Source organism: Peromyscus californicus, unplaced genomic scaffold (assembly GCF_007827085.1).
Source record: "Peromyscus californicus insignis strain IS unplaced genomic scaffold, ASM782708v3 Scaffold_6__1_contigs__length_162567912, whole genome shotgun sequence".
In the NCBI taxonomy this organism is placed as follows: Eukaryota; Metazoa; Chordata; class Mammalia; order Rodentia; family Cricetidae; genus Peromyscus; species Peromyscus californicus.
Window position 1 is genome coordinate 85997834 of NW_026294584.1, and position 26481 is coordinate 86024314.

The 26481-nt window shown below is 42.7% G+C and overlaps 1 protein-coding gene across 1 annotated transcript in view; it reads left to right on the forward strand.

Annotated features, from left to right (window-relative positions):
* Eif2ak3 (eukaryotic translation initiation factor 2 alpha kinase 3) overlaps nucleotides 1-26481 on the forward strand; it is a 67424-nt gene that overhangs the window by 16478 nt on the left and 24465 nt on the right. Inside the window, exons 3-7 of the mRNA XM_052720663.1 lie at nucleotides 18092-18286; nucleotides 20367-20500; nucleotides 23082-23316; nucleotides 24073-24235; nucleotides 25528-25668. Coding sequence (XP_052576623.1) covers nucleotides 18092-18286; nucleotides 20367-20500; nucleotides 23082-23316; nucleotides 24073-24235; nucleotides 25528-25668 — 868 coding nt within the window. The remainder of the gene's footprint in view (nucleotides 1-18091; nucleotides 18287-20366; nucleotides 20501-23081; nucleotides 23317-24072; nucleotides 24236-25527; nucleotides 25669-26481) is intronic.

A 26481-nucleotide genomic window follows, 5' to 3' on the forward strand; every position in this document is an offset into this window, starting at 1 on the left:
CAAGTTCTTAAATTTTATTAAGGGAGTCAAGGAGCATTTTTCTTTTATATTTATCTGCCTTAGTCAGTGTTCTACTGCTGTGAAGAGACACCATGACCATGGCAACTCTTTTAAAGGACGACAATTAATTGGGGCTGGCTTATAGTCTCAGAGATCTAGTCCATTGTCATCATGGCCAGAAGGATGACAACACACAGGCAGACATGGTGGAGAAGTAGCTGAGAATTCTACATCCAGATCAGCAGACTGCAGGACGAGAGAGAGAGACACTGGGACTGGCCTGAGCATTTGAACCCCAAAGCCCACCCCCACAGTGACACACTTCCTCCAACAAGGCCACACCTACTCCAACAAAGCCACACCTCCTAATCTCTATCAAGTAGCTCCACTTCCTAATGACCAAGTATTCAAATCTATGACCCATAAGGGCCATTGCTATTCAAATCACCACTCTGTCTGTCTGTCTGCCTGTCTGTCTGTCTATCTATCAACCTATCTATCTATCTGAAACAGAGTCTTACTATGTAGCCCAGGATAGCCTTATAATCTTCATCCTTCTGCTTCAGCCTTCTGAGTGCTGGAATTATAGACATATACCATCACACCCAGCTACATATCTATATTTATAACATCAAAAATTAAAATAAATTGTTCAGGAGCCTGGATCTCTGAGTTTGAGGCCAACCTGGGCTACAAATTGAGTTTCCGGAAAGCCAGAGCTGTACAGTGAGACCCTGTATTAAAGCAAAACAAGGGGAGAGGGGGAGAAGGAGAGGGAGAAAGGGAGAGAGGAAGAGAGTTTCCAAAAGACTTACTAATTAATAATAAACCCAGTACATGATAGCATGACATGTTATCAAGATAAAAAGACACCCTTTTTACACATTTGCAAATCTCTTTAATTTTCAGTTTAGTAGAAGACAACTAGAGTTTTATATCTGCTTCTTTATTAAATACATTGCATTGTTGTCAGGCATGGTAGCTAACGACTATAGTCCCAGCATCAGGAGATAGAGGCCAGCCTTGGCTACATTGTGACTTCAGGGCCAGTCTGAAATACATGAGACTCATCTCAGAAAAACAAAACAAACAAACAAAAATTATATTGCATTTTTTGTTTCAGTTATATGAAGAAAAGTCAACCCCACACATAGGTTGTTGGAGAAGGGAAGAATATTTTAGTGGCCTTTTGCTTTGTTTTGACACTGCCCCCAAACAAATGTAAGTTTCTGAAAGGGTCTGAAACCAAAGCAATTAACATTTTTTAAATGTTTTTATTTATTGTTGGGTTTTTTATCTTGTTTTCTTTGTGTGAAGGGCTCACTATGTGGCCCTGGCTGGTCTGGAACTTGCTGTGTAGACCAGCTGGCCTCAAACTCACAGAGATCTGCCTACTTTTGCCTCTCGAGTGCTAGGATTAAAGGCGTGCACCACTCTGACCCTATTTTTATTTATGTTTATATATGTGTGCCTGCTTGCGTTCCTCATTTGTGCAGCACTCACAGAGACCAGAAGAGAGTGTGGGATCCCGTGGAACTGGGTTGTGAGCCATTGAGTGTGGATGCTGGCAACTGACCCAGTCCTCTGCAAGAACAGCAAGAACTCTTAATGGCTGAGCCATCTCACCAGCTCCAGCAATGAACATTTTATACTCTATTGCATTAGCCATCTTGCCTTTTACTCTAACATCATGCTTTTCTGACTTCACTAGGAAATATTGACTCATTGAGTTATTATTAATACATAGTACATTGGAAAAAATTCAATTTGTCACTAACATCACTGATTTAATCAGAAGCTGTTGGGTTGGTTTGGCTTAGGTTTTTGGTGTTGGGAATTGAGGGCTTCCTGCACACTAAGCTAGCCTGCCACTGTGCTACCCACACAGCCCTTAAACATCCCCCTAAGTACCAGAGACCTGCAGGTTTTCTCCTGTAGACACAGCCTATCTAGTTTTCTGATTTTCATTTGCAAACTTGAATGTCATCACAAATACTGTCAGTTGTTTTCTTTGAAGAGAAAAGCCTACTTTGTTCTTTTGGAGGAAATGTCTAGAATATACTCTCTTTGCTATTGTTGGTTTCAGTTGATGAACAAAATGAAGCCGTTTAAACAGAACAAACAATTCAGTACACACAAGTGCTGCTCCCGAGACAGGCTTCAGACACACTTAAGATGTGCACAAGTGCTTGACACACTTCCTAGTTAGTGACAAGACCAGGAGGAAGGCAGTCCTGAGGGTCAAGATTTCATAAAATTCGTCCTGTTTGTTGTTTCAAATGTTTTTTCTCTCTGTCTTCCTCTCTATCTCTGTCTCTCTCTATCTCTGTATCTTGTAAAACCCCCACACACACATTCTTTTTCCTTTCTCCTCTCCCTTGTTCCCCCCCCCCCCCCCCACCACCACCACCATCTTCTTTCAACAAAGTCTTGGAGAGCTCAGGCTTTCCCAGAAATCATAGTCCTCCTGCTTCAGCCTCCTGAATGTTGGGTTTACAGGCATTCACCACAGTCTCTGGCTAGCATCTTAGTGCTAAGGATTAAATGTGAGGTCTTGCACATGCTAGGCATGTGCTGTACCACTGGGCTTTATCTCCATCAAGAACAGTTTGGTTGGTTGGTTGGTTGGTTGGTTTTGGTTTTTTGAAACAGGGTCTCACTATGTAGACCAGTCTGGCCCTGAACTCTCAAAGATCTACCTGCCTCTGCCAAGAACATTCTTAAGCTGGACATTGTGTCACCCTCCTGTAATCCTGTAATTTAAGAAACACAGGCAGGAGGATCACTACAAGTTCAGGGCTAGCATAGTCTTGAAGCCAGCCAGGGCTATATAGGGAGACTCTGCCTTAAAAATCCTGAGGAAAAACAAAAATAAAGTTTCTTTTGCTCAGAGTGTGCAGTAGAGAAGAACACAAGATCTGTTAGGCACTCAGAGTGTCAGCATGTGTTGCTTTTACACATTCAGAACATGTGGCAGCAGTATAGGAACAGTCAAATCCGATTTTGAAGACTATTTGACCTTCTACAAAAAAATCACAGACCATCCTTTAAGGGTTGCTAACTGAGTCGATGATAGAAATATTATAAGGACATTTGATTATAAACATTTTCCAAGAGACAGGAATGCACTATGAGTTGAATCCATCTGTCACTCATACTAGCAGTTATGTTCAGAAGTTGGACAAGGGCTGGGTGTGGTGGTGGGCACCTTTAATCCTAGAACTGGGGAGGCAGAGGCACTTGGATCTTTTTGAGTTTAAGGTCAGCATGGGCCAGCCAAGGCTACATGTATAATAAGATTCTGTCTTTAAAAAAAAAAGGATTAGGCAAAATACTACTACACAAATACCCTGAACTGCAGGTCACAAACTTTCCAAGAACATCTGCATCAATGGTTTATGAAGACCCTAGTCTTCCTAGTGGCTATCATTTCCTACTTTAAATACAGTATTCAATGGGCAGCCATGATGTAAGAGGAGGGCCATTGCAATGGGCAGGAAGAATACAGCAGGTGTCTCCCCAGTGACAATAAAGAGATGTGTGGCTCCACCTGGGTCCTCCTGTGCTGGATGCTTGGTTTCTCTCAGCTTTCATATGTAGATGCAACAAGTTTAACTCCCAAGACCTGAGTTGCTCTCCATGCAGCAGCTATTAAATGTTAAAGATCCTCTTGGTTTGCTAAGGTGAACGGTAAAGGACCAGGTCGACTGCTCATTCTAGCTCTTATTGATTGAAGAATTGATTGTGGATCACATGTACATGGACTAGAAATTGAAGCTTTTTTAGACTCTGTGGTATTGTGGGGGAGGGACCAGAATATGGGACTTTCTGTATTAGTCGGGGAAACTCCTTCAGTTTGCTGTATGCAGCCAGACACAGTGGTACACACCTGTAATCTCTGAGTTCCAAAGACTAAGGCAGGAGAATAATGATTTCTACACCAGCCTGGGTCATACAGTGAGAATCTGTCTCAAAAGACACGGACAAAGCCAGGCACATGGTTGTGCTTTCAACCCCAGCACTTGGGGCAGAGATGGGGGTGGGGGGTGTAAAAGAATTCAATTATTCTTGGCTATGTAGTGACTTCAAGGCCAGCTTGGATTACATGAAACCTTGTCTCAAAAATAAACAGAGACAAAAAAGAAGTTTATATAAGCTGGCAAGGTAAAGTGTTGCTGCATACGTATGAGGACTTAAGTTGGGATCACCCAACACCCAGGTGATAGCTGGGTGTAATGATAAAATCTTATAATCCCAGAGCTGGGGGAGTGAAGACTGGAAGATTCTGAGACTTTCTGGTTAGCTACTCTCACTGAATCAGTGAATTGTCTCAAACAGGAGGTACACAGTGATTGAAGAAGATACTCAAGGTTGACCTCTGGCCTCCATTTATACGTGCACACAGACGTGTACTCCCCCCTGAACACCCCAAGTACATACATGCACATAACCCATATGTATACACACTATTTTTTTTTTTATTAAAAGTACACATTCATTACACATTATCACACTAGGTTCAGATCTCGTTGCATCCTGGCTTGTTCTGATGTCATGAACTCTTTCTGTTCCAAAAGGGTCTATAAACTAGTGTGTTGTTTTCTCGTTTGGTGTGTTTATTGTGTAGTGTGTTGCTTTGTGTTTTGACCATGTCAGTGAAATCCCGTGTGTACAGGGAGAGTGATAGCTCCATTAGGAACAAATATTTTGTATGATATTTAAAGATCGCACGTGGCAGGAAGGCTGAGGTGTCTTGGGACACACATCTCCTTTACCACTCCTTCCTGTTTACAAGGCACCTACAAAACTTCCTCAAAAGAATCTTGATACGAAACCAAGCTGCAGCTGCGCCTCCGAGTGTGTGTTAAGATGACTAGGGAACCCGGGTCCACTCTGAGCTTTAGTGGATCACATTCCCTAGGTAATGAACCCGCTGTCATTTGGATAGCCAGTAGCTAAGACTCGTGTTTTAAATTTTCAGAAGGACCTCCTGATGTGAAATCTGATTTGCTTTTCCTCTGGTAATCTAAATACAGACTCAACCTTGAGAAAGTGTGGATGTTTGGCTATGGTTCCTCACTGATTGCCTTAAAATTTTATTTAATAAATAACCATTTGTTCTGTAGCAGGTTTTTTTTGTGGTGTGTGTGTGTGTGTGTGTGTGTGTGTGTGTGTGTGTGTGTGTGTTTAGTTTTTTGTTGTTGTTGTTGTTTTGTTTGTATGTTTGTTTGTTTTGAGGTCTCTGGGCACCTTTGGGCCACACTTAAATCTGAATAGACTAGAGCTGTCAAGGTGGCTCAGTCCTTTACCAACTGCTCAGCCCGAGGACCTGACTTTGATCCAAACCCATGTAGTGAAGAGAGAACCTCAAGTTGTCCCCTGACCTCCACCACCCTCATGCCATGGCATGTGCGTGCACACACGAACACACACACACACACTAAATGAATGTAAGTAAAAAACAAAATCTCAGTTGATGGGCTCGGCATGGTGGCACACACTTTCCTTCAATCCCAACACTCAGGGAAGAGAAGCAAGTAAGGAATCTGTTGAGTTCAAAGCTAGCCTGGTCTACATAGTGAATTCCAAGCCACCAGCTAGGGCTACAAAGTGAGACCCTGTCTTAATCAACCAACCAGATAAATAAATTTCAATAGACTAAATGTTTTTGAGCTCTTATTTCTCTGTGTCTTGGGGCACTTTTATAAATATGCAGGCAATCTTTATTTTTATTTAGGATGCCTTTATGAAGAGCATTCCAAGTGTGCCTATTATGCAGCTAACTTGTACTCAGATGGCTTCTTTTATCTTTCTATTACTTAGACTTTAGACATATCATATTGTTTTCTGTTTTTACACTGCCCCCTCTTTTCCTCCTAAAAAGAGCAAACAACTCTATTGTTAGTCTATACTTAGTTAGAATTGAGAGTTTTATTTTATTTTATTTTATTTTATTTTAAGCATGGTTTTCCCCAGGAGATGAGCCTTTCTGTTTCCAACAGGTGCCTAAGCAGACAGGTGCCTAAGCAGACAGGTGCCTAAGCAGACAGGTGCCTAAGCAGACAGGTGCCTAAGCAGACAGGGGCCTAAGCAGACAGGGGCCTAAGCAGACAGGTGCATAAGCAGGCAGGGGCCTAAGCAGACAGGGGCCTAAGCAGACAGGTACCTAAGCAGACAGGTGCCTAAGCAGACAGGGGCCTAAGCAGACAGGGGCCTAAGCAGACAGGGGTCTAAGCAGACAGGTGCCTAAGCAGACAGGTGCCTAAGCAGACAGGGGCCTAAGCAGACAGGTGCATAAGCAGGCAGGGGCCTAAGCAGACAGGGGCCTAAGCAGACAGGTACCTAAGCAGACAGGTGCCTAAGCAGACAGGGGCCTAAGCAGACAGGTGCCTAAGCAGACAGGGGCCTAAGCAGACAGGGGCCTAAGCAGACAGGGGCCTAAGCAGACAGGTGCATAAGCAGACAGGGGCCTAAGCAGACAGGGGCATAAGCAGACAGCAATGACATGGTGCTCTTGGAGAAAAGAGGGTATTTCACCAATTTGCCTTCACTCTGACTAGCACAGGAGCTTTCTGCCTCTGCCATCACAGTACCAGGATTACAGGCATGCACCACCACACTGGTTTGGTGGAATACCTTTGAAAAGATGTGTGTGGAGCTGGGCATGGTGGCAGACATCTATATTCCATGCACTTGATAATCCCAGCACTTAGGAAGCTGAGGCAGGATTATGAGTTTGAAGCCGGCATAGGCTACATGATTGAGATCCAGTCACAAACATAGGAAAGAAAGTGTATATGCACACCCACACAAACAGTGCACCTTTCATAGTTACTAATTATGATTTGTTCGCAAATCATTCAGAGAAACTAAATATTATTTTATTAGCACTCATGGGTGGGGCATGTCTGTTATCTCAGAATTTGGTTTAAGATCAACCTGGACTGAAAAGTGAGACACTGTCTTAACCCCCACCCCATTTCCCCTCAAAAACAGAAGACAAGGTGAAATCGCTCTCTTTTCTATGTAATGCTGGAGATTGAACGTAGGTCTTATGCTAGCTAGCTTTCTGTCAACCAGATACAAACCTAGATGCATCTGAGAAGTGGGGACCACAATTGCGAAAATGCCTCCTTAAGATTGGTCTATAGGCAAACCTGTGGGCATTTTCTTAGTCAGTGGCTGATATGGGAGGGCTCGGCCCTTTGTGGGTGGGGCCACCTCTAAGCAAGTGGTCCTGGGTATATAAGAAAGCATGCTGAGCAAGCCAGTAAACAACATTCCTTGTGTCCTCTGCTTCAGCCCTGCCTCCACGCTCCATCAGTGATGGAGTATGACCTGAGAGTTGGAAGCTAAAATAAACTTATCCAAGTTGCTTTGATAATGGTGATTCATCGCAGCAATGGAAAAGTAACTAGGACAAGCCTTATGAACTCTGCTTCTGTTCATAGTAGGCAAGAGCTCTCCTGCCAAGTCCTCTGCAGTCTCTGAAAGGTTGCCTGATTTAGGGCTAGGGAGAGAGCTCAACAGTTAAAGAGCACTGGCTGCTCTTGCAGAGGGACCCAGGTTTGGTTCCTAGCACCCACATAGCAGCTCACAGTCATTTGTAACTCTAGTTCCAGGATATCTGTCACCCTCTTCTGGTTTCCATGGGCACCAGGCACACATAACATACATGCAAATACTCATAAAATAAAAATAAACAAATCTTTGAAGATTGTCTAATTCATTCTAAAAGTTGTTCAAGTTCTTTAAAAAGATTGATTAATTGATTGATTGATTGTGTATGTGTATGTGAGAGAGAGAGGCAGACAGAAAGGCACACACATACACAGAGAGAGAGAGAGAGAGAGAGAGAGAGAGAGAGAGAGAGAGAGAGAGAGAGAGAGAGAGAGAGAGAGAAACAGACACAGGATCTCACTATGGAGTATTCCAGGCTGGCTGCCGCCTCTGAATTCTTCCTTTCTCAGTCTTCTGAATGCTGGACTTACAAGCGTGCACCAGTGTGCCTGACCCACATTTCTTTTGATTTGAACATTAAAAGGTGCTTTTTGAATGACTTAAGTCATCAGCTATGAAATCCATTTTGAAGAGTGACTGTCAATTATGCAGCAAGCCAATATCTAAATGCTTAATTGCTTTTAATTATAGAAATGAAACTGTTTTGATGTAATTTTTATTAAGCCCTCAGTGTGGCTGAAAGCAATTTTGTGAACTAAACTAATTTATTCTAGCACGCATGCTGCCAAATGAGAAATTGAGATTGCCCCACAGCTATCGTTTAGGAAATGGGCTCTTCTTGTGCATTGTTTTTCTAGTCTATAAGTGTTGATTAGTCAGGGTGAAGACAGAGATGGTTGTTAAAATGACTGTTCTTCCATCAAGCGTGAGACAGGTATGCTGAAATAGATATTGTAGTCATTTTCCTTGTGACATTTTACAGGTCTGTTCTTGAGATTAATTCAGTTTTGAAGATAATAAATACCAAATCATTTCTAGAGTGTTTTATCACATACATTTTAATTTTTTAGGTAGTGTGTGTGTGTGTGTGTGTGTGTGTGTGTGTATGTGTGTGTGTGTGTGGTGTGGGGGAGGTCACACGTGCCACAGCAGTAGTGCGGAGGTGGAGTCAGTTCCCGCCTTTCACCTTTACACGAGTTCCAGTCTTGGATTCTGGTTGTCGGACGTGCAGGACAGTTGTTTTCCCCACGAGCCATCCCCCGGGCTCCTTCTCTACATTTTCTTCTGAGCATGTAACTTTGGGCTGTGCTAGTAACTGGATGTGCCCCAGAAGGTCTCAGCCCCATCTGCTGGAACTTTAGCTCTTGTTAGCCGTGAAGCACCACACACACACACACACCCCAATCTATGAGACACAATCCCAAGGGATTCCTTAGCAATCTTGTTTTTATTTCACCATCATAGTGATTTTGGCATTTAAAGGGACATAAAGACAGTATTTTTATAATACAATAATGGTGGAGCTTCTGTTTACTTACTTGTTTGTTTGTTTTGGTTTTTCGAGACAGGGTTTCTCGGTGTAACAGCCCTAGTTGTCCTGGAACTCACTCTGTAGACCAGGCTGGCCTCAAACTGAGAGATCCACCTGCCTCTGCTTCCCAAGTGCTGGGATTAAAGGCATGCACCATCACCGCAGGCTTGGGGCTTCTTTTTAATTAAGTCACAAGTAATAAAGTAGTACAGTCAGTTGTTCATCTGGTAGTATAATCAATGGTTCATTTTGGTTAAGTAAGAGTTGCCATTTTTGGTTGAGGATATAACTCAATTGGTAGAGTGCACAAATCCCTGGGTTCGGTCACCACCTCTGCATAAACATGTGTGGTGGGACAGGCCTGTGATCCCAGCAGCCTAAGATGGAGGCAGGAGGATCAAAGTTCACTATCATCTTTGACCACATAGAGGGTTCAAGGCCAGCCTGGGCTACATGAGACCCTGTCTCAAATTTTAAAAAGTTACCATTTTGTGTCCTGTGCATAGCACATCATCTTTAAAGAATTAAAATATTAAAAATATAACTTCTTGGTTCTGGAGAGATGGCTCAGCGGGCTGTCCTTCTGGAGGGCCTAGGTTTGAGTCCCAGAACCAACATCTCAACCATCTGCAACTCCAGGAAGCTGAGAACTTTGTCTGCTGCAGTGGAGCCAGTGCAACCCAAAGGCTTCCTGCAGCTCCTTTCTTTTCAGCATTCCATACAATTTCCAGTACAGTCTCGGCCAGGCATCATACCTGTAAACCCAGTGGGGCATGGGGGTGGTGCTCAGGCAGGAGGATGGCTGTGAGTTCAAGGCAAACCAGGACTACATAGCAAAAATATGTCTCTAAATAAATAAATACTTTAGTCTTCTTGCTTATTCTTTTCCCTCTTTCTAAAATCTTGTAGCTTTTTTATTTATTTTTTTATTTTTTGCTTTTTCGAGACAGGGTTTCTCTGTGTAGCTTTGCGCCTTTTCCTGGAACTCACTTGGTAGCCCAGGCTGGCCTCGAACTCACAGAGATCCACCTGGCTCTGCCTCCCAAGTGCTGGGATTAAAGGCGTGTGCCACCACCGCCAGGCAGCTTTTTTTTTTTAAATACCCCAGTGGTTATGAATATATTTGTGTTTTCTCTACTGATAATTATAATTCCTCATGTATTTTCTCTAGGTTAATTACTCATCAGCCTCATGCTATTCTGCATGTTATGAACCCTTAACTGCATATATCAGACGACCCCAGTGGGGATAGTCACAGGCGCCAAACATAACACAGGCCAATCCAAGTCATCGCTGTGGTGGGGTGTGCTGGTCACTCAGGACCGTGTACTGAGTATAGGAGTGGCCGGGACAGCTGGGATCCTTATGTCACGGAACTCTCCTGGTCCTGTACAGAGCTAGGTAGGGAGGCAGATAGGAAACAGCTGTGGTGTGGATAATAAAATTGAGTGCGGTAACTGCCCCAAGACAGGATGGAGCAGTAAGAGGACATGGAGGAAGGAGGGCTGGTCACCAGGTCTGGCGGTTGGAGAAGGCATCCCAGATTTAGATGATGAAGAGAAACTGCTCAGACAGAAGGGTAGAGAAGGGAGGGAGAGGACTGCCCTGGGAGAGGAATGAGGATTATGTGGTGAGGGAGGGCTGTAGCATGCTTAGCAGACTGGCAGGGTTTAAATGGCATAAGAGAGAGCAGCAGAGATGAGTTTATGAGTGGGCAGCAAAGAGAATGTCCAAAAAATCCTTTCCATTTTGATTGTAGAGGATTTGGGGAAGCTTGAAGAGGAGGCGGAGGAGACGTGAGCAAGCGTATTTATTAGATAGCCAAAGTGAAAACATCCATCAGTAAGTGAGGGACCAGAAGAGGTGTGTCTTTTACAAATAGTTGTGGAAGGGCTGGCAGGATGACTCAGCTGGTGAAGAGACCCGCCCCCAAGCCTGACGCCCTGGGCTCGATTCCTCGAGCCCACATGGTGGAAGAAGAGAACTGGGTCCTGCAGGTTGTCTTCTGACTTTGCCCATGGTGGCATGTATGCAGCCTCCCGCTACACTAGCCACTGACTTTTAGATAAACAAATAAACTAGTTGTGGAGTAATTACTGAAATAAGTCAGTGTAAGGAATGTAAGACGTCTAAGTGTTAGTTTTTATCCATGGTCTCCCAGCAAGTGTGGAGTGGTGTGAGGGACCTAAGGAGTGGGGGCTTGGTGAGGTGCAGAGCAGTCTGTCATGAGGCTTGGCTTCAGCTGAAGCAAGCCGTGTGGCTAGTAAAGCCATTGTTCTGGGGAAGCGGGGTGCACAGCTTAGTGCTTTTGATGAGTACCGGCCACCTAGTCTGCCCCTTCCTAGTGTTAATGAGTTCTCGGACTTGGTTCTTTGCATCTCTGTTGTACTGTCTTGTGCCATAGAGGCCCTGTAGTGACGGAGGTGGGCAGGGCTGTGTTCCCCTGTGGTGAGTGCTGGGGCAATGGTCTTCTCCAGCTGTTTCCACGGTTCTCTCTGGTGGTTCCTCCTTCTTGAAACGTGATCGTTTTCATCCTTGCCACCTTCTCTTCACCTTTTCCTTCTTCATCTTTCTTTCCCATGCTGCATCTGGAACTTGACTGCCTGTCCCGGTCACTGTACTTCCTTGTGGGTTACAGAGCAGACTAGCATCGCTAAGTCACAGGAGCCATTTTCAACTTTTAGTCACACTGTGCGTGAATACAACTTTGGGATTTGGTGATGGTTAATGTCTCAGTCGCTCACTGACAAAACAGCTGTTTTTACACATCTGGCTTCCAAAGCAGAATGAGTGGAAATTCTTTATAGAAAAAAAATTTTTGGCTAATTACAGAATAAGCAATTAAATTAGAAATCACTATTTTGTTTTGTTTAGATGAATAATAGGCTCATCAACCAACACTACAATGAAAAATTGATGGGACATTTTTAAGTGGGAAAATTGAGCTGACTCCCTAGTACTCACTGTTTGGTAGCAACATCACTGAAAGTAGAGCAGGCAAACACTGTACACCTTATACTATGACGTAACACAGGAGCCACCAGGCTTTTTATGTGAAGGTCCCGATGGTGAGCACCTTAGACATGGAGGGACACATGGTCTCTGTTGCTATTATAAGGATTGTTGCAATTATAGTGAACCCTGCAGTTGGAGCTCAGGAGTGATCATGGATAATAGGCAAATAAAAGAATGCATGACTGAGTTATAATAAGACTTTTCTTAATGAAACTGATTGGGCAAGACTTAGCCTATGCAGTTCACAGACTCCTAACATAAAAGGAAATAGCACCAGTATGAAGTACCCATTCCAGGATGCATGGGATAAAAGAAGAAGTTAAAGCCGGGCGGTGGTGGCACACGCCTTTAATCCCAGCACTCGGGAGGCAGAGGCAGAGCCAGGCGGATCTCTGTGAGTTCGAGGCCAGCCTGGACTACCAAGTGAGTCCCAGGAAAGGCGCAAAGCTACACAGAGAAACCCTGTCTCGAAAAACCAAAAAAAAAAAAAAAAAAAAAAAAAAAAGAAGTAGTTAAACAATGTGTGAGGTCCTGACTGTGGGACCTTCTATAGGACACAATCCTTTCTTGAAAAGGGGAGTGATGGGACTAGAAAGAGGTGGACCCAGGTTCAATTTTCAGCACCCACATAGTGGATCACAACTGTCCGTCACTCCAGTTCCAGGGGTTCCAATGCCCTCTTCTGACCTCCGCAGTCACCAGGCATACATGTGGTGCACAGACATACGCTCAGGTGAAATCCCCCTAGAGTAAAATGAAAAATAAGTTTTAAAAAAATTGAAGAAAAGAGGAATGAGTCGGGCAGTGGTGGCGCACACCTTTAATTTCAGCACTCAAGAGGCAGAGACAGGCGGATCTCTGTGAGTTCAAGGCCAGCCTGGTCTACAGAGTGAGTTCCAGGACAGCCAAGACTGCACAAAGAAACCTTGTCTTGAAAAATTTTTAAAAAAAGAAAAGAAAGAAAGAAAAAGAGGAACGAAAGAGGCTCTTACTGGGGTGTGAGGAATCAGTAGAATGTGTATATGTGGAATTCCTCATTGTGAAGTTTATCTTTGGGACAGTCTGGGAAATGTCCTGATGCTTTTATGAACCGCCTGGCAAAGTATCGGTAGTTATTGGAAATCATTACGTGAAGGTTGCCGCACTGGCCTTGTTACATTTCATGTTTGAAATATTTCATAGTAAGTTAAAATTGAATATTTGGCCACATAGAATGTGAGGAAGAACTAAGCAAAAAACAGTCCCGTGCGTCTGGAGGATCTTTTTTTTCCTGATGTTCATTGTAAAGTTTCTTTTTCTCTTCTTCAACGGAGATTCCTTTTTCCAGAGAAGATCAGAGTTCTTATTTCCACCGCAGTCTTGCAGACAGCAGTTCCAATTACACGTGCACACGGTGCCGCTTAGCTTTCTGTTCAGTCGCAGAAGTCAAATGACTTTGCTCAGCTGCTGATTCTTGGTATTGCACAGAAAAGGCTCTAGATCTTTGGTACTGAGCTTGCTAGCCAGTGTGACAGATCTTTTGTTTTAAAATTATGAACAGGGGAAAACAAATAGAGGGAATAAGTAGACAGCAAGAATGTATGTTTTTTTTTAAAAGACCAGAGGGAAACCGGAGTCCCATAATTAGCTTGAGCTGCAAAGCAGCGGATTGGAACAAATAGCCACTCACAGAGACAGATGGGAGGAATGTGGTTGTGCATCACATGACATGCAACCTACGTTTTTTTCTGTCTAGAGATTCAGAGCTGACTATCAGAATGACTCATTCCTTTGCTTAGAGGATGAGGTAATGCTATTGTGAGGGGTGATATCATCTCTACCTGAACTGCATGCATATAGATCACTGCTCAGGCTCTCCAGGAAAAGCACCATCTGCTTTCATATCCACAGCCTGAAAGGCTTTGCAAAGATTGGTGCAAAGGTCACCAGCCTCAAGTATGACTCATAGGCAGCCAATCAGCGAAGAGCAGCTATTGAAAAATAAACTTCTAAAATCATCATCCAGAAGTGTGACAGAATGATTCAATACTGAATCACAATTATTCTATCTTATGTTTTGTGTTTACTGAGTTACCACCATTGAGGGTTTAACTGCTCAGTGTGGTCAGTCATCTCAAACCTTCTTGGTTGTTTAAAACCTTTGTTTTAATTAAAGATTAATTTTCTGTTGCTTTGGGGATGCAGAGGTCCTCCTTGAATTTCAGTCCACATCAGTTTGCTCTCTGCAGTTAGGAGCCTGTGCATTCCCTGCAAAGTAGCTGCTCCTTTAAGAGAAGAGGAAACGTGTCAAAGGAGATGTTCCCTGCTTGTGGCAGACCCACTGATTCTTCTTTGGTGACAGTACCCCCCCCCACCCTCTTTGAATTTACTGTAATTCAAATCTGCCATTCTATTGTATAGAATGTCAAATTCCTAACATATGCTGAAAGACAACAGTAAGTACTTGAATTTTTTATTGGTTTCTTAAAATGGCATACATATCATCTACATATTGTTATTGCATAGTATCTATATCACAACACAAATTTGTTGTAATGACAACTTTAAGTCAGACATTCTACAAATACAAAGCTAATTGTTTTAAATATAATATGCTGTTATCAAGAAATAAAGGAAGGAGGCTGGAGAGATGGCTCAGTGGTTAAGAGTACTAAGTGCTCTTCCAGAGGACCTGGGCTCAATTCTTAGCACCCACATGGCAGCTCACAGCTGCCCATAACTCTCACATGTAATGCAGAGATATAGATGCAGGCAAGACACCAATACACATAAAATAACATTTAAAAGAAAGAAAAAGAGATATAAGGAAGTTAAGAGTAAATGGTAATTTTAAACTCAGTAATATCAGGTGGCATACATTCCAATGTCTTTGGAGAACTTATAAAAAAGATTAGATATGATGACACATGCCTGGTAATTGCAGCACTTGGGAGACATGTGGAAGGGTTGCTCTAAGTTTGAGGCTAGCCTGAGCTACATAGTGAGTTCTAGGGCAGCCTAGGCTACAATATGAACACTCTCTCAAAACTACAATAGAAAGACCATGTAGATATCCTTGTCAAAATTTCTGCCTAGAATTAACATTGATAATTCTTGTCTGATCTTAACTTTACTCCCATGGTTATAAAATGCTAATTTTTCCAAACTCCAATCTTCTCATTTTTCATTTTTCATTGGTACTTATTTTTTTATTGGTCTAAACTCAGGAATTCTTCTTCTTATTTTTATCTTCTTAATAGCACTTACTTTTGCTTTTGTTGTAATAAGATGGTAATGGCTCATCTTGTACTAGACTCCACCTAGACTCAGACGTTTCCTTTTTGGTAGAAAATGAAAATCTGGGCTTTAGGGTTGAGCGCATTAACAGTCACTGGATACAAACTAAGTGTAAACATGACTCTGCCAGGTAAATATTTCTGTAATAAACAATTTTGAGAACATAATAGAGTCTCAGCTCTAGTAACCACAGGAAGTGAAGTAGAGGGCTGAGAATGACGTAGTTCAGTGGCAGAGCACTCACTTAATATGCCTGTGGCCCTGGGTTCCACCCCCATCGCAGAAAAATTTGATACAGAGTGAACTGGAGAGATGGCTCAGTGGTTAAGAGCACTGGCTGCATCAGGCGGTGGTGGTGCACCCGGGAGGCAGAGCCAGGTGATCTCTGTGAGTTCAAGGCCAGCCTGGTCTACAGAGTGAGTTCCAGGCCAGCCAGGGCTACACTGTGAAATCCTGTCTCAGAGATAGAGACAGAGAGAGAGACAGACAGAGAGAGAAGGCCTGGGTTCATGTCCCAGTACCCACATGGCAACTCACAACCATCTGTAACCCCAGATCCAAGAAGTCCAACATCCTCTTCTGAGCTCCATGGGCACTGCATACACGTGGTACACACCACAGACAGGCACATAAACACATCAAATGGATAAATCTGAAGGAAACAGATGTGGAAGTAAAGCAGAGGGCCTAACCCACTGCCTGGGTGCCCGAGACCTTTGGTTCAGTCCCTAGCACCTCAAAAATAATAGTGCTGTGCTATGGGGTGGAAAATTTTCTGTCAGCAAGTGTACACTACCAGTATTTTCTTCGACTTTGAAACAGATAAGTGATCAGGTAGAAGGCCAGGTAGTTTCAGTGGGCAGTTGTATAAGGTGTTCCGGGGAGATGAAACACATTGCCAGTGAATTAATGAGTGGTAAAAGGAATGGTAATTGTTTGGTTAAGTAACCATGCCAGATTTCTGCCCACACAGGGAAAAGGGAAAGACAAGTGACAGAAAGGTTGTTGGAGGTCACACAGACTTTGCATGTCCTCTACGGGACTTCAGGTCCTTAGGACTGGGGTTTTTAGTAAGAAGATAATAAAGAGCCATTGAAGATTTTTCAGTGTTGTCATAACAAGCTTATTGGGCCCAGAGTGATTAATCTAAAAGATAGATCAGCTTAGACTGAAAGAATTTCCAGCTGAGATCTATAAAGAGGTTATTATAACAGCTCAGGTCACACCTACTAAGGATTTGAACTAGAGTACGAAAGAAGTGAATTAGGACAGTGGTCTTCACTTCCAGACCCCCAAAGTTTAAGGCAGAGATACAGAAAGTGTAGAGAATGAGTTGAATGCCAACTTAGAACTACTTAAAGAAAGGCCGCTGCTTCAGAACCAAGGATCCAGGGGGTCCTGTGTTAAAGCCTACGGCTGGCATTTGTTTGAGGGGTTCGTTTGCAGGCTTTAACTCTTTCATATTCTCTCTTCCCAGAGTTTTAAGCCTGATTGATCAAGACAGAAATGTGTCATTAATTGGAGTTGGTGACATTTTATTTTTAATGCCAACAGTAGGGAGATGCCGTGAAGATCTGAACTAGAATTCCTAAGACATCCTTGGCCAGAGACCTTGGGTCATGCCCCGATTTCCTTTCTTTTGCCCGTGCTGCCCAGAGAACCCACCATTGAGACCCTCCTGTTACAACACCGCTCTGGCAACTTCCTTACTTCTTCAGTTAACCAATCTTCGTCTTCTGCCTGCTGTCCATGCCTCCATTGTTGTCCCCAGCCTGTTCTCTCTCTTCCTGTTGCCTCAGTTATGACCAGGTCATTTCTACCCAGAGACCTCTGCAAGCTTGCTTGCCAAATGTCAACATGATCTACTGTTGAGAGCTTTGCCCTGGTGTTATTAACTTTCTCAGCAGATCTGCCATGAGTTCTTTATTGATAGTTCCTTCTCACTCAACCCACATTTTCCTCTGCCCCTTAATCTTTAATTCCTCTTTCCTCTTAGTGATCTCTATCATTAACATATTATAAATCATCTACTTTTGACGTTTGTCCCTAGACACCAGAATTCAAGCTCCATATGGCAGTGATTTTTGTTTGTCTACTTGCCTCTCCTGAGCCATCTATCAAGAGTTTGTGTAGCTGGACATATTGGCACACACCTTTAATCCCAACACTTTTGGGGGACAGAGGCAGGTGGACCTCTGAGTTTGAGGCCAGCCAGGTCTACAAAGAGAGTTCCAAGACAGCTAGGGCTATGGGAATAAACCCTGTCTCAAAAAAACAAACAAACAAAAGATAGATGTTGTTTAAAGAAGGAAGGATGACTGCCCACATAAAACATGTAGGAGGCCTAGTTATTAGCCATCCTACTCACAGCAGCTTTGAGAAATGAAGAAAAGGGGCACTGGTTGATTAGCATCCGTCACCCTGTGTTCCGTTGATCGGATAGTAACTGGCTGGAGTATCGAAGGCCTAGAAAATAATGCATGTCATCCATTTACTAGAAAACCATACTGCTCCTTAGCGTATTAATGGCTATAAAGACTACAGTAACCTTTTCTGACTTCACTGGATCCCCAGGCTCTCTTTTGGCTACTTACTCATCAGTATGAAACTTTCTTGACCTATAGCAGAGTTTGAGAAAAAACCATACTGAACTGTCAGGCCAGGGGACTGTAGGCCCATGAAGTGATGGTGGTTCTTGCCAGTCACTTCTGGTTGATAGACTGTGTTGTTTTATGTGTTGCTCAAACCCTAGACCTCGGTTACTACTCTTCAAGGTACAAGGCTTTTAAAAACAAGCTTTTGTTTCAGGTGTTTGGGAATAAGATGATAATTCCTTCGCTGGATGGGGACCTCTTCCAGTGGGACCGAGACCGAGAGAGCATGGAGACCGTTCCTTTCACTGTGGAGTCCCTTCTCGAATCTTCATATAAATTTGGAGATGATGTTGTTTTGGTTGGAGGAAAATCTCTTACTACGTATGGACTCAGTGCATATAGTGGAAAGGTGAGTGACAATGTATAGGTGGGGGGTGTTGGTAAACAATGGGATAGAAGAAACAGGGTTTTTAGTCAGTCTCGCTGTGTAACTGTCTAGAGATTGCTGTGTAGACTTGAACTCGCCAGGATTTTGAGTTGGCAGTTGAGCGTTTTTGTAATTTTCCCCTGGGGATTGTTGTGGAATGTCCTTTTACACTGTGAAGATATACTACTGTGATTGGTTTAATAAAAAGCTAAATGGCTAATAGCTAGGCAGGATTTGGGGGACAGAGAGGATGCTGGGAAGGAGAAGGCGGAGTCACCAGCCAGACACAGAGGAAGCAGCATGAGCTATACAGAGATGAGGTCATGAGCCACGTGGCAGCATGTAAACTAATAGAAATGGGTTCATTTAAGTTATAAGAGCTAGTTAGAAACAAGCCTAAGCTATTGGCCAAGCTTTCATAATTAATAATAAGTCTTCTTGTGGTTATTTGGGAGCTGGCTGGCAAGACAGAAAAAAATCTGCCCACAGAAGATAGAATTTGTTTTAATAAGACATCAGAGGGCTGGAGAGATGGCCCAGCTGTTAAAGGCTCATAACAAAAAATAAGGGAGTAAAATTCAGAGCCAGGAGAACAGGAAGAGAAGAGAATTAATAAATGTGATCTGCTGTGCTAGGCACTTTTGTAGTGCATTTTTTAAAAATCTTCATAATATTCCTAAGGATTATGCATTTTATTCACATCTTTACAAGGGAAGAAACCTTTAAAGATTAATAATAATCATGATGATAAGAATATTTGCTGTTTGTTTATATGGTTTAGTCCTATAAAATTGCCCGAGAAGCCTATGCTCACTAAACAGATAAGGAATTGAGACTTTAGCAGATTCAGAAACTCCAAGGTCAGATTTGCCTTAGATCAGGCTGATAGCAAAGTCATTAATGACCTAGATTCTCTCTAACAAGAGCTCAGGGATAAATCCCATTTTTAAAACCCATCTTAGCCCCTGGCTATTTAAACATTTTCTGTATAGGTTTGCACTCTGAAAAGGAAAGGTGAGAATGTGACTTCTTAGGTTCCCACAGTTCTGCGGTTCCTCACCCGAGTGCTGGGCCCTTCACACACTTCTTGGGCCTGTTTTGTCTTCCCCATTCACCTGCATCTGGGGGCAGAGGATTCCATGCTATCCAGGCTGGCCATGTTGCTTTTTCTAAAAGGCAAGGGTGTCAGTCTTCAGTCTCCTTTATGTTAGTATTCTCCTCTGTGAAACAGCAGGATTGGACCCTGGTTCTCTGGCTGGATGTACTACTACAAAAAATCTGGGATTCCAGCATGTCGTCATCCTTCTGTGGGGATTTTAGTTTGGATTAAACTGAGGATCCTCCTTTTTTCTTAAGCCAAAAGGTATTAGAAAAGGTTCAAATTTTTCAAAACTGTATCCATAATGCTAGATGGAAATTGTGGGCTCATCTGGAATTTTAGTAATGACATTTTTGCAAAGATGTCATTGGTTATTTATTTCTTCTTGTATATTCCATGGTGTTCTCCCAAATAGGACTCAAATTATGTAAATCCTTAAAATCACTCACTGTGATTTCCAAATATTGTTGGAACTTTCATGGTTCTAAAAAACTCATTTTAGGATTTAATAATCAAACTGATGCTCATTACTTGGGTACTTCTTATGCGTTTTTTAAAATTTCATTTTACTTTTTAAAAATAATAAGTGTGGTGGTGTTTGGCTTTAGTCCTAGCACTAGGGAGACAGAAGCAGGCAGGTCTCTGAGTTCCAGGCTAGCCTGATCTACAAAGCAAGTTCCAGGACAGCCAGGGCTATTACACAGAGAAACACTGTCTAAAAGAGAGAGAGAGAGAGAGAGAGAGAGAGAGAGAGAGAGAGAGAGAGAGAGATCGATCTTGTGCTGGGCATGGCGACACACACACTTTAATCCCAACATTTATAAGGAGAGGCAGATAGATCTCTGTGAGTTCAAAATCAGCTTTGCCTACATGAGCAAGTTCCAGGCTGGCCAAGGCTATATAGAGGTGTGCGTGCATGCATGTATGTTGCTTCCTTGACTCATTTTATATCTGTCTTTTCAGCTGAGGTATATCTGTTCTGCCTTGGGGTGTCGCAGATGGGATAGCGATGAAATGGAAGAAGAGGAAGACATCTTGCTTCTGCAACGCACACAGAAGACCGTGCGAGCTGTTGGGCCTCGCAGTGGCAGTGAGAAGTGAGTATCAGAATACTAGTGATGGCATTGTTTAGAAGTTTCTTCAGTAGCTGAGCATGGTGGCACACACCTTTAATCCCAGCAGAGGCAGGTGGATCTCTGAGTCCCGGCTATGCAGGGAAACCCTGGGGGATATCTGGGGGAGACTCCTTTAAAGTCAAGATTTCTCACAGACTTTCCTTTAGAGGGTTTCTGTGAACTATTTATTAATCTAAAAGCACAATGTACTTTTAAGAGGAACAAATGCCTTCCTGTGTTAATCCCAAAGATTTGAGGAGAAAGACCACCAACCCAAATCATCATGGCCAAATTAATCAAAGCAAGCAGTTAATTAAAGCAAGCTTTTTTTATTCATGTACATGGGCTGCCTCCCGCTAAGGCAGGGTTTGAGAGGTCAGCATTGGAGCTAAGGAAGACAAGGTTTTTATAGCTCAGGAGTAGGGAGTTTCCAATGGGGGACTTGGCCAGCAAAATAGGCGGAGTTAGAGGAGCAGAACATAAACATAACAAGTTAGTCATAACAACCTCCTGAAACAAAGACATGATTGCAGGGTGGTAATAACAAGGTAGTCATAACAACAGATTGTCATAACAAGGTAGTCATAACAACTTTGAAACAAAGGTAGGGTTGCAAGATGGCTATAACAACTTTGGAAACAAAGACATGATTGCCATTACCTAGAACAGGCAATACAGAACCATTTGTGTTAAGGTTACAGGTGGGGCACAGCCCAATCCTTGAGAAACAGATTTAGTCATAAACGGAATGAACCTAGTTTGTCTTTACTAGAAGATAGCTTTTTTTTTTTTTTTTTTTTTGGTTTTTCGAGACAGGGTTTCCCTGTGTAGCTTTGCGCCTTTCCTGGAACTCACTTGGTAGCCCAGGCTGGCCTTGAACTCACAGAGATCCGCCTGGCTCTGCCTCCCGAGTGCTGGGATTAAAGGCGTGCGCCACCACCGCCCGGCCTAGAAGATAGCTTTTAAGCGTAAGATGGAGGCAGGCTGGTTCATCACCTGCTTATATTGATAGACATCAAACGGCTTCACGTTATGTGCTTCAAGGTGTGGTAGCCAGGAGTCTTAGGTCTTAGGTCAGTGACACTCGGCATAGTAAAATGACTGAGAGAAGTTATTTGATGGCAGGAAACTCTCAAGACAAACTTAATGTGTACTCTTTGAGTGTCTTGTGGGTAGTTTCATAGTTTGTCTTGTTAGCCCTATTTTATTTATCTTTTCATTTTTATAATGCTGGAGATCAAACCCAGCTCTTTGCACATGCTAGGCAGTGTTCCATCCCTGAGCTGCAGTCCCAGCTCCCAGTTTTAGAAGAATCATTTACTGTTTTCTTTAAAAGTACTAGCAGTTCATTTGATCCAGTACTTCTTGTTTCTTCAAATAATGTGATTTATCTAATTTCTCCACTTAAATATATGATTCAAATACTAGATATGCTGCCCTTCTGTCGTGCCCAGACTTTTTCAGCCTGAAACACTAAGCTCTGAGTTGTCTGTGTAGTTTAAAAAAAAAAAAAACCATTTTAGATCCCATCTTGATCTTTTGAAACCGAACCAGACTTGCAGATTTTGTCATCTGATGAAATAGAATTCAGGTGTCTCTCCTGAAATTTGTTTTTTTCAAACCCGATTAAGAATGTATTTCTCCTTTCTACTTTTTCTGGCCTGTGAATAGAGCTTTGCATTTACCTGCCACTCTTTATCCTGCTGAGGCTGTTAACTCTGAGAGCTCAGTGGGAGCTCGGCCACCTGGGAGCGGAAGTGCAGCTTAGCAGATTTGTGAGTTACCAGAACCTGAAGAGTGCGTGTGTATGTTCTAAGCTCCATGTTCCTTAAACATGAACATACATGTATATGTACTTATACATACATATATATGTGTATATGTGTGTGTGTACATATATTACTAGATTTCAGAATTCTTAGCTAGACCATTTGATATCCAAGCAACATAACATTATGGTTAAGTCAGTAGTTAAGTGACTTTCCTGTTTCATAACTCTAGAGGAAACATTGCCACTTTATGGATAGGAACACAGACCTCTAGGACAGAGTGAATGACCCACGTTATCGTGGTTAGCAGAGAGCTGACAGTAGAGTTTAGGTGACTGAAAAAAGTTGAAGTTGTTGTGCAAGGCCATCTTTTCATTAGAATCTAAAATTGATGCATATACCTTGCCTTATATATTGGTTTGTTGGGCAGTATTTTATTGCACTTGAATGGAATGTGCTTCAGTAATTAAGAAATTAAGGCAGGCTGCATGTCAGTTCATTTTAAGGTGATTTTGTTGTGCTTTATGAAACGTGTTAATTTTTGAGAGACCATCTGGCCCTAGGTGTTTCCAGTCTACCGCCTCAGAATGAGTGTTTGCAAAGGATCAGCCACAGTTCTCTCAGGCCCTCTTGTGGTAGAAATCAGCATTGCATGCCTTTCCAGAAAGTTGTGGTGACTTGTTCTCGTCATCACAAAATTGTTCTATTTTCTTCTGCAGTCTAAAAACAGTGCTGTGTTATTCGGTCCCTTCATTTCACTATAAGATTCTAAAACACACCTTTGTAAATTTAAGGTGGAATTTCAGTGTTGGCCACTTTGAACTTCGGTATATTCCAGACATGGAAACTAGAGCCGGATTTATTGAGAGCACCTTTAAGCCCAGTGGAAACAAAGAAGACTCTAAAATTATTTCAGATGTGGAAGAACAGGAAGGTTCCATGCTGGACACGGTGATAAAGGTTTCCGTTGCCGATTGGAAGGTCATCGCGTTTAATAAGAAGGGAGGCCACCTGGAATGGGAGTATCAGGTATTTGAGACCACTGACTCGGTGGCTGTGTCCCCCGGTCCCTGTTTGACCACACACATTGCTAGAGGGAGGTAACTCCATTTTGGGTTCTCAACTCATCTCTGCTTTAAAACTGACCTTAAGAGACATTTTGTGGAGCTGGCAAAATGTAATCCGTCAGTAATCACGTGCTGCACACACATGCGGACCTGAGTTCAGATCCCCAGCACCCACGTGGAAAGCCAGGCCTGGAGATCCAGGTCTATAGCCAGCCCTGGAAAGGTAGAAAATGGCAGATCCATGAAGCTCCTTGGCTGGCCATCCTAGCCTAAACAGTGAGTTCCTGTAGTTGGTGAGAGACCCTGTATCAAAAATAAGATGGGGGAGCTGAAGAGGTAGAGGGCTCCGTGGTTAGAAGCAGTTGCTGCTCTTGCAGAGGACACAGGTTAGATTTCTAGCACCCACATGGCTACTCACAGCTGCCCGTAACTCCGTTTGCAGTAGACCCAACACTTCTGACCTCCACAGGTACCAGGCATGCAAGTGGTGCACAAACGTACATGCAAGCAAAACACTCACATTCGTAAAATAAGAATAAATAAATAAAAGCAGCTAAGGAGGACGGCCAGCATCAACATCTAGCTTCCATGTGCACGCGCATGCTCACACCACACATCCACACCCCCCAGGAAGAAGTTATAAGTAAATGACATTTACAAGTTGAAACCTCTTAAATACCGCTCAAGTTCCTTAATAATGTTTTCCCTTCTTGTCTAGTTTTGTACACCGATTGCATCCGCCTGGTTGGTGAGGGACGGCAAAGTCATCCCCATCAGTCTGTTTGACGATACAAGTTACACGGCCAACGAGGAGGTTTTGGAGGATGAAGAAGACATCGTGGAGGCTGCCCGAGGAGCCACAGAGAACAGCGTGTACTTAGGTGGGTAGATGCAGCCAGTGAACGGCCCCAGAATCCTTCGCTGATGAGCCATCCCTTGACATCGCTGCCTCGATTTGCATTCCTACCGTTTTTCCGTTTGTCCGGTTCTGCGGTCTAATTAGTATAGTCTATTCTCTCGTCTGGGACTGAGGTTAGAAAGGCTTGGAAATGCTCTTACTCTGTAGAGATAAAATCCTTCCCTCGCATCTGTATAGGTTTGCTCTCCCCTTATAGGCTGTAGTTTTTTTATTTTGTGGCATCTTTACAGCTTTTCTGAAAAACAGAAACAAAGTTCTCCTGCACTTCTGGACTACTGAGCATATCATATAAGTTTTTTGTATATGTTTGGATTAGTTTGGGTTATTAAATTGTCATAAAATTATATAAACTATATGCCACCCATACCTCAACCTGGTCTCCATGAAAAACTGTTATATGAATGTCTTTGGCAATATGAACAAATCACATATATCTTTAAATAATATATTCATGGAAATAAAGAATGCCCTCCTCTTTGTAAAATAAATGAAAATATCATGCATGTGTTGCAATAGCATTTGGCCAAACTCTTAGTTTGGCCCTGGAATTTCAGTTGTGTAGATAAACTTCCCTTATGGAGACAGTCATTTCATCTCTTCAAAGTACAGGGAGTCTTATTTAATGTTTTGGTTGGAGTGGTTTTCTGTTATTGTAAAGGTGCTATTTATTCAGTGAGGAACATTGTAGAGGCCATATATAAACAATGTAGTTGGACTTTTTTTGTACTGCCAGCTCCTGAATAATGACACGGAGACTTATTAAGTATGAAAGCTTGGTCTTAGCTTAGGCTTGTTCCCAGCTATCTTTTAAAACTTAAATTAACCTGTTTATATTAATATATGTTTTGCCACGTGAATCATTAACTCTCCTCTGTATCATGCATTCCATTTCCTCCGTGTCAGGCTGGTGAATTTCTTGCGCCTCAGATTCCTCCCAGAGTTCCCCTCTCTCCCCAGAAGTCCCACCTATTCTCTCCCTCATAACTATTGGCCTTTCAGCTCTTTATTAAATCAATCAGAAGGTGTCTTGGCAAAGACACATCTTTACAGTGTACAAAAAGATTATCCCACAACCTAACAATGTAGAGGCCTTATATATCTTGGGTTTTGTTGAGTCAGCTGTAAATGCCTTGAGCATCTTTCTTCTGTGGAAAGAACTGTGTAGCAGACAAAGAATTCATCTTTGTGCATTAAATCAAAGCAAACTTTTAAGAACTCCGTTGTGTGGCTGACATGTTTTTGTGGTTGACCCAGGGATGTACAGAGGCCAGCTGTACTTGCAGTCATCTGTCAGAGTCTCAGAAAAGTTCCCTACAAGCCCAAAGGCCTTGGAGTCTGTCAATAGCGAAAATGCAATTATTCCTCTGCCGACGATCAAATGGAAGCCCTTAATCCGTAAGTCACTTAAAAACTTTACAAATACCACCAAAGTGAAGCCAGGTGTGGTAGCACAGGCCTACAGCTTCCCAGCATCTGGAAGGTGGGAGCAGGAGGTTCAGAGGCATTGAGGGTCCTTCCTATTCAGTTACATAGTGAGTCTGAGGTCAGTCTGAACTTACAAGAGACCCTATCTCAAAAAAAGAACAAGCACACCTTTAATCCAAGCACTTGGGAGGCAGAAGCAGTCCTATCTCTGTTAGTTCAAGGCCAGCCTGGTCTGCACAGTGAGTTCTGGCCAATCAGGGCTACACTGCAAGACCTTGTCTTCAAAACAAACAAACATTAATAGCATTTAGAAAGAAAGAAAGAAAGAGAGAGAGAGAGAGAGAGAGAGAGAGAGAGAGAGAGAGAGAGAGAGAGAGAAGAGAAGAGAGAGAGAGAGAGAGAGAGAGAAAGGAAGAAAAGAAGAAAAGAATATGCCAGGCGGTAGTGGTGCAGAGGCAGGTGGATCACTGAGTTCAAGACCAGCCTGGTCTACAGAGCAAATTCCAGGACACCAGAGCTATGACGTAAGATCCTATCTCAAAAAAAGAAAGAGAGAGAGAGAGAGAGAGAGAGAGAGAGAGAGAGAGAGAGAGAGAGAGAGGAAGGAAGGAAGGAAGAAAGAGAAAGAAAGAAAGAAAAAGAAAGAAAGAAAGAAAGAAAGAAAGAAAGAAAGAAAGAAAGAAAGAAAGAAAGAAAGAAAGAAAAAGAAAGAATAAGTAAAAAGTTATGTGGTTATCACATCATATTTTTCAGAAAAATAAGTGAATTGAATTGAAATACTGG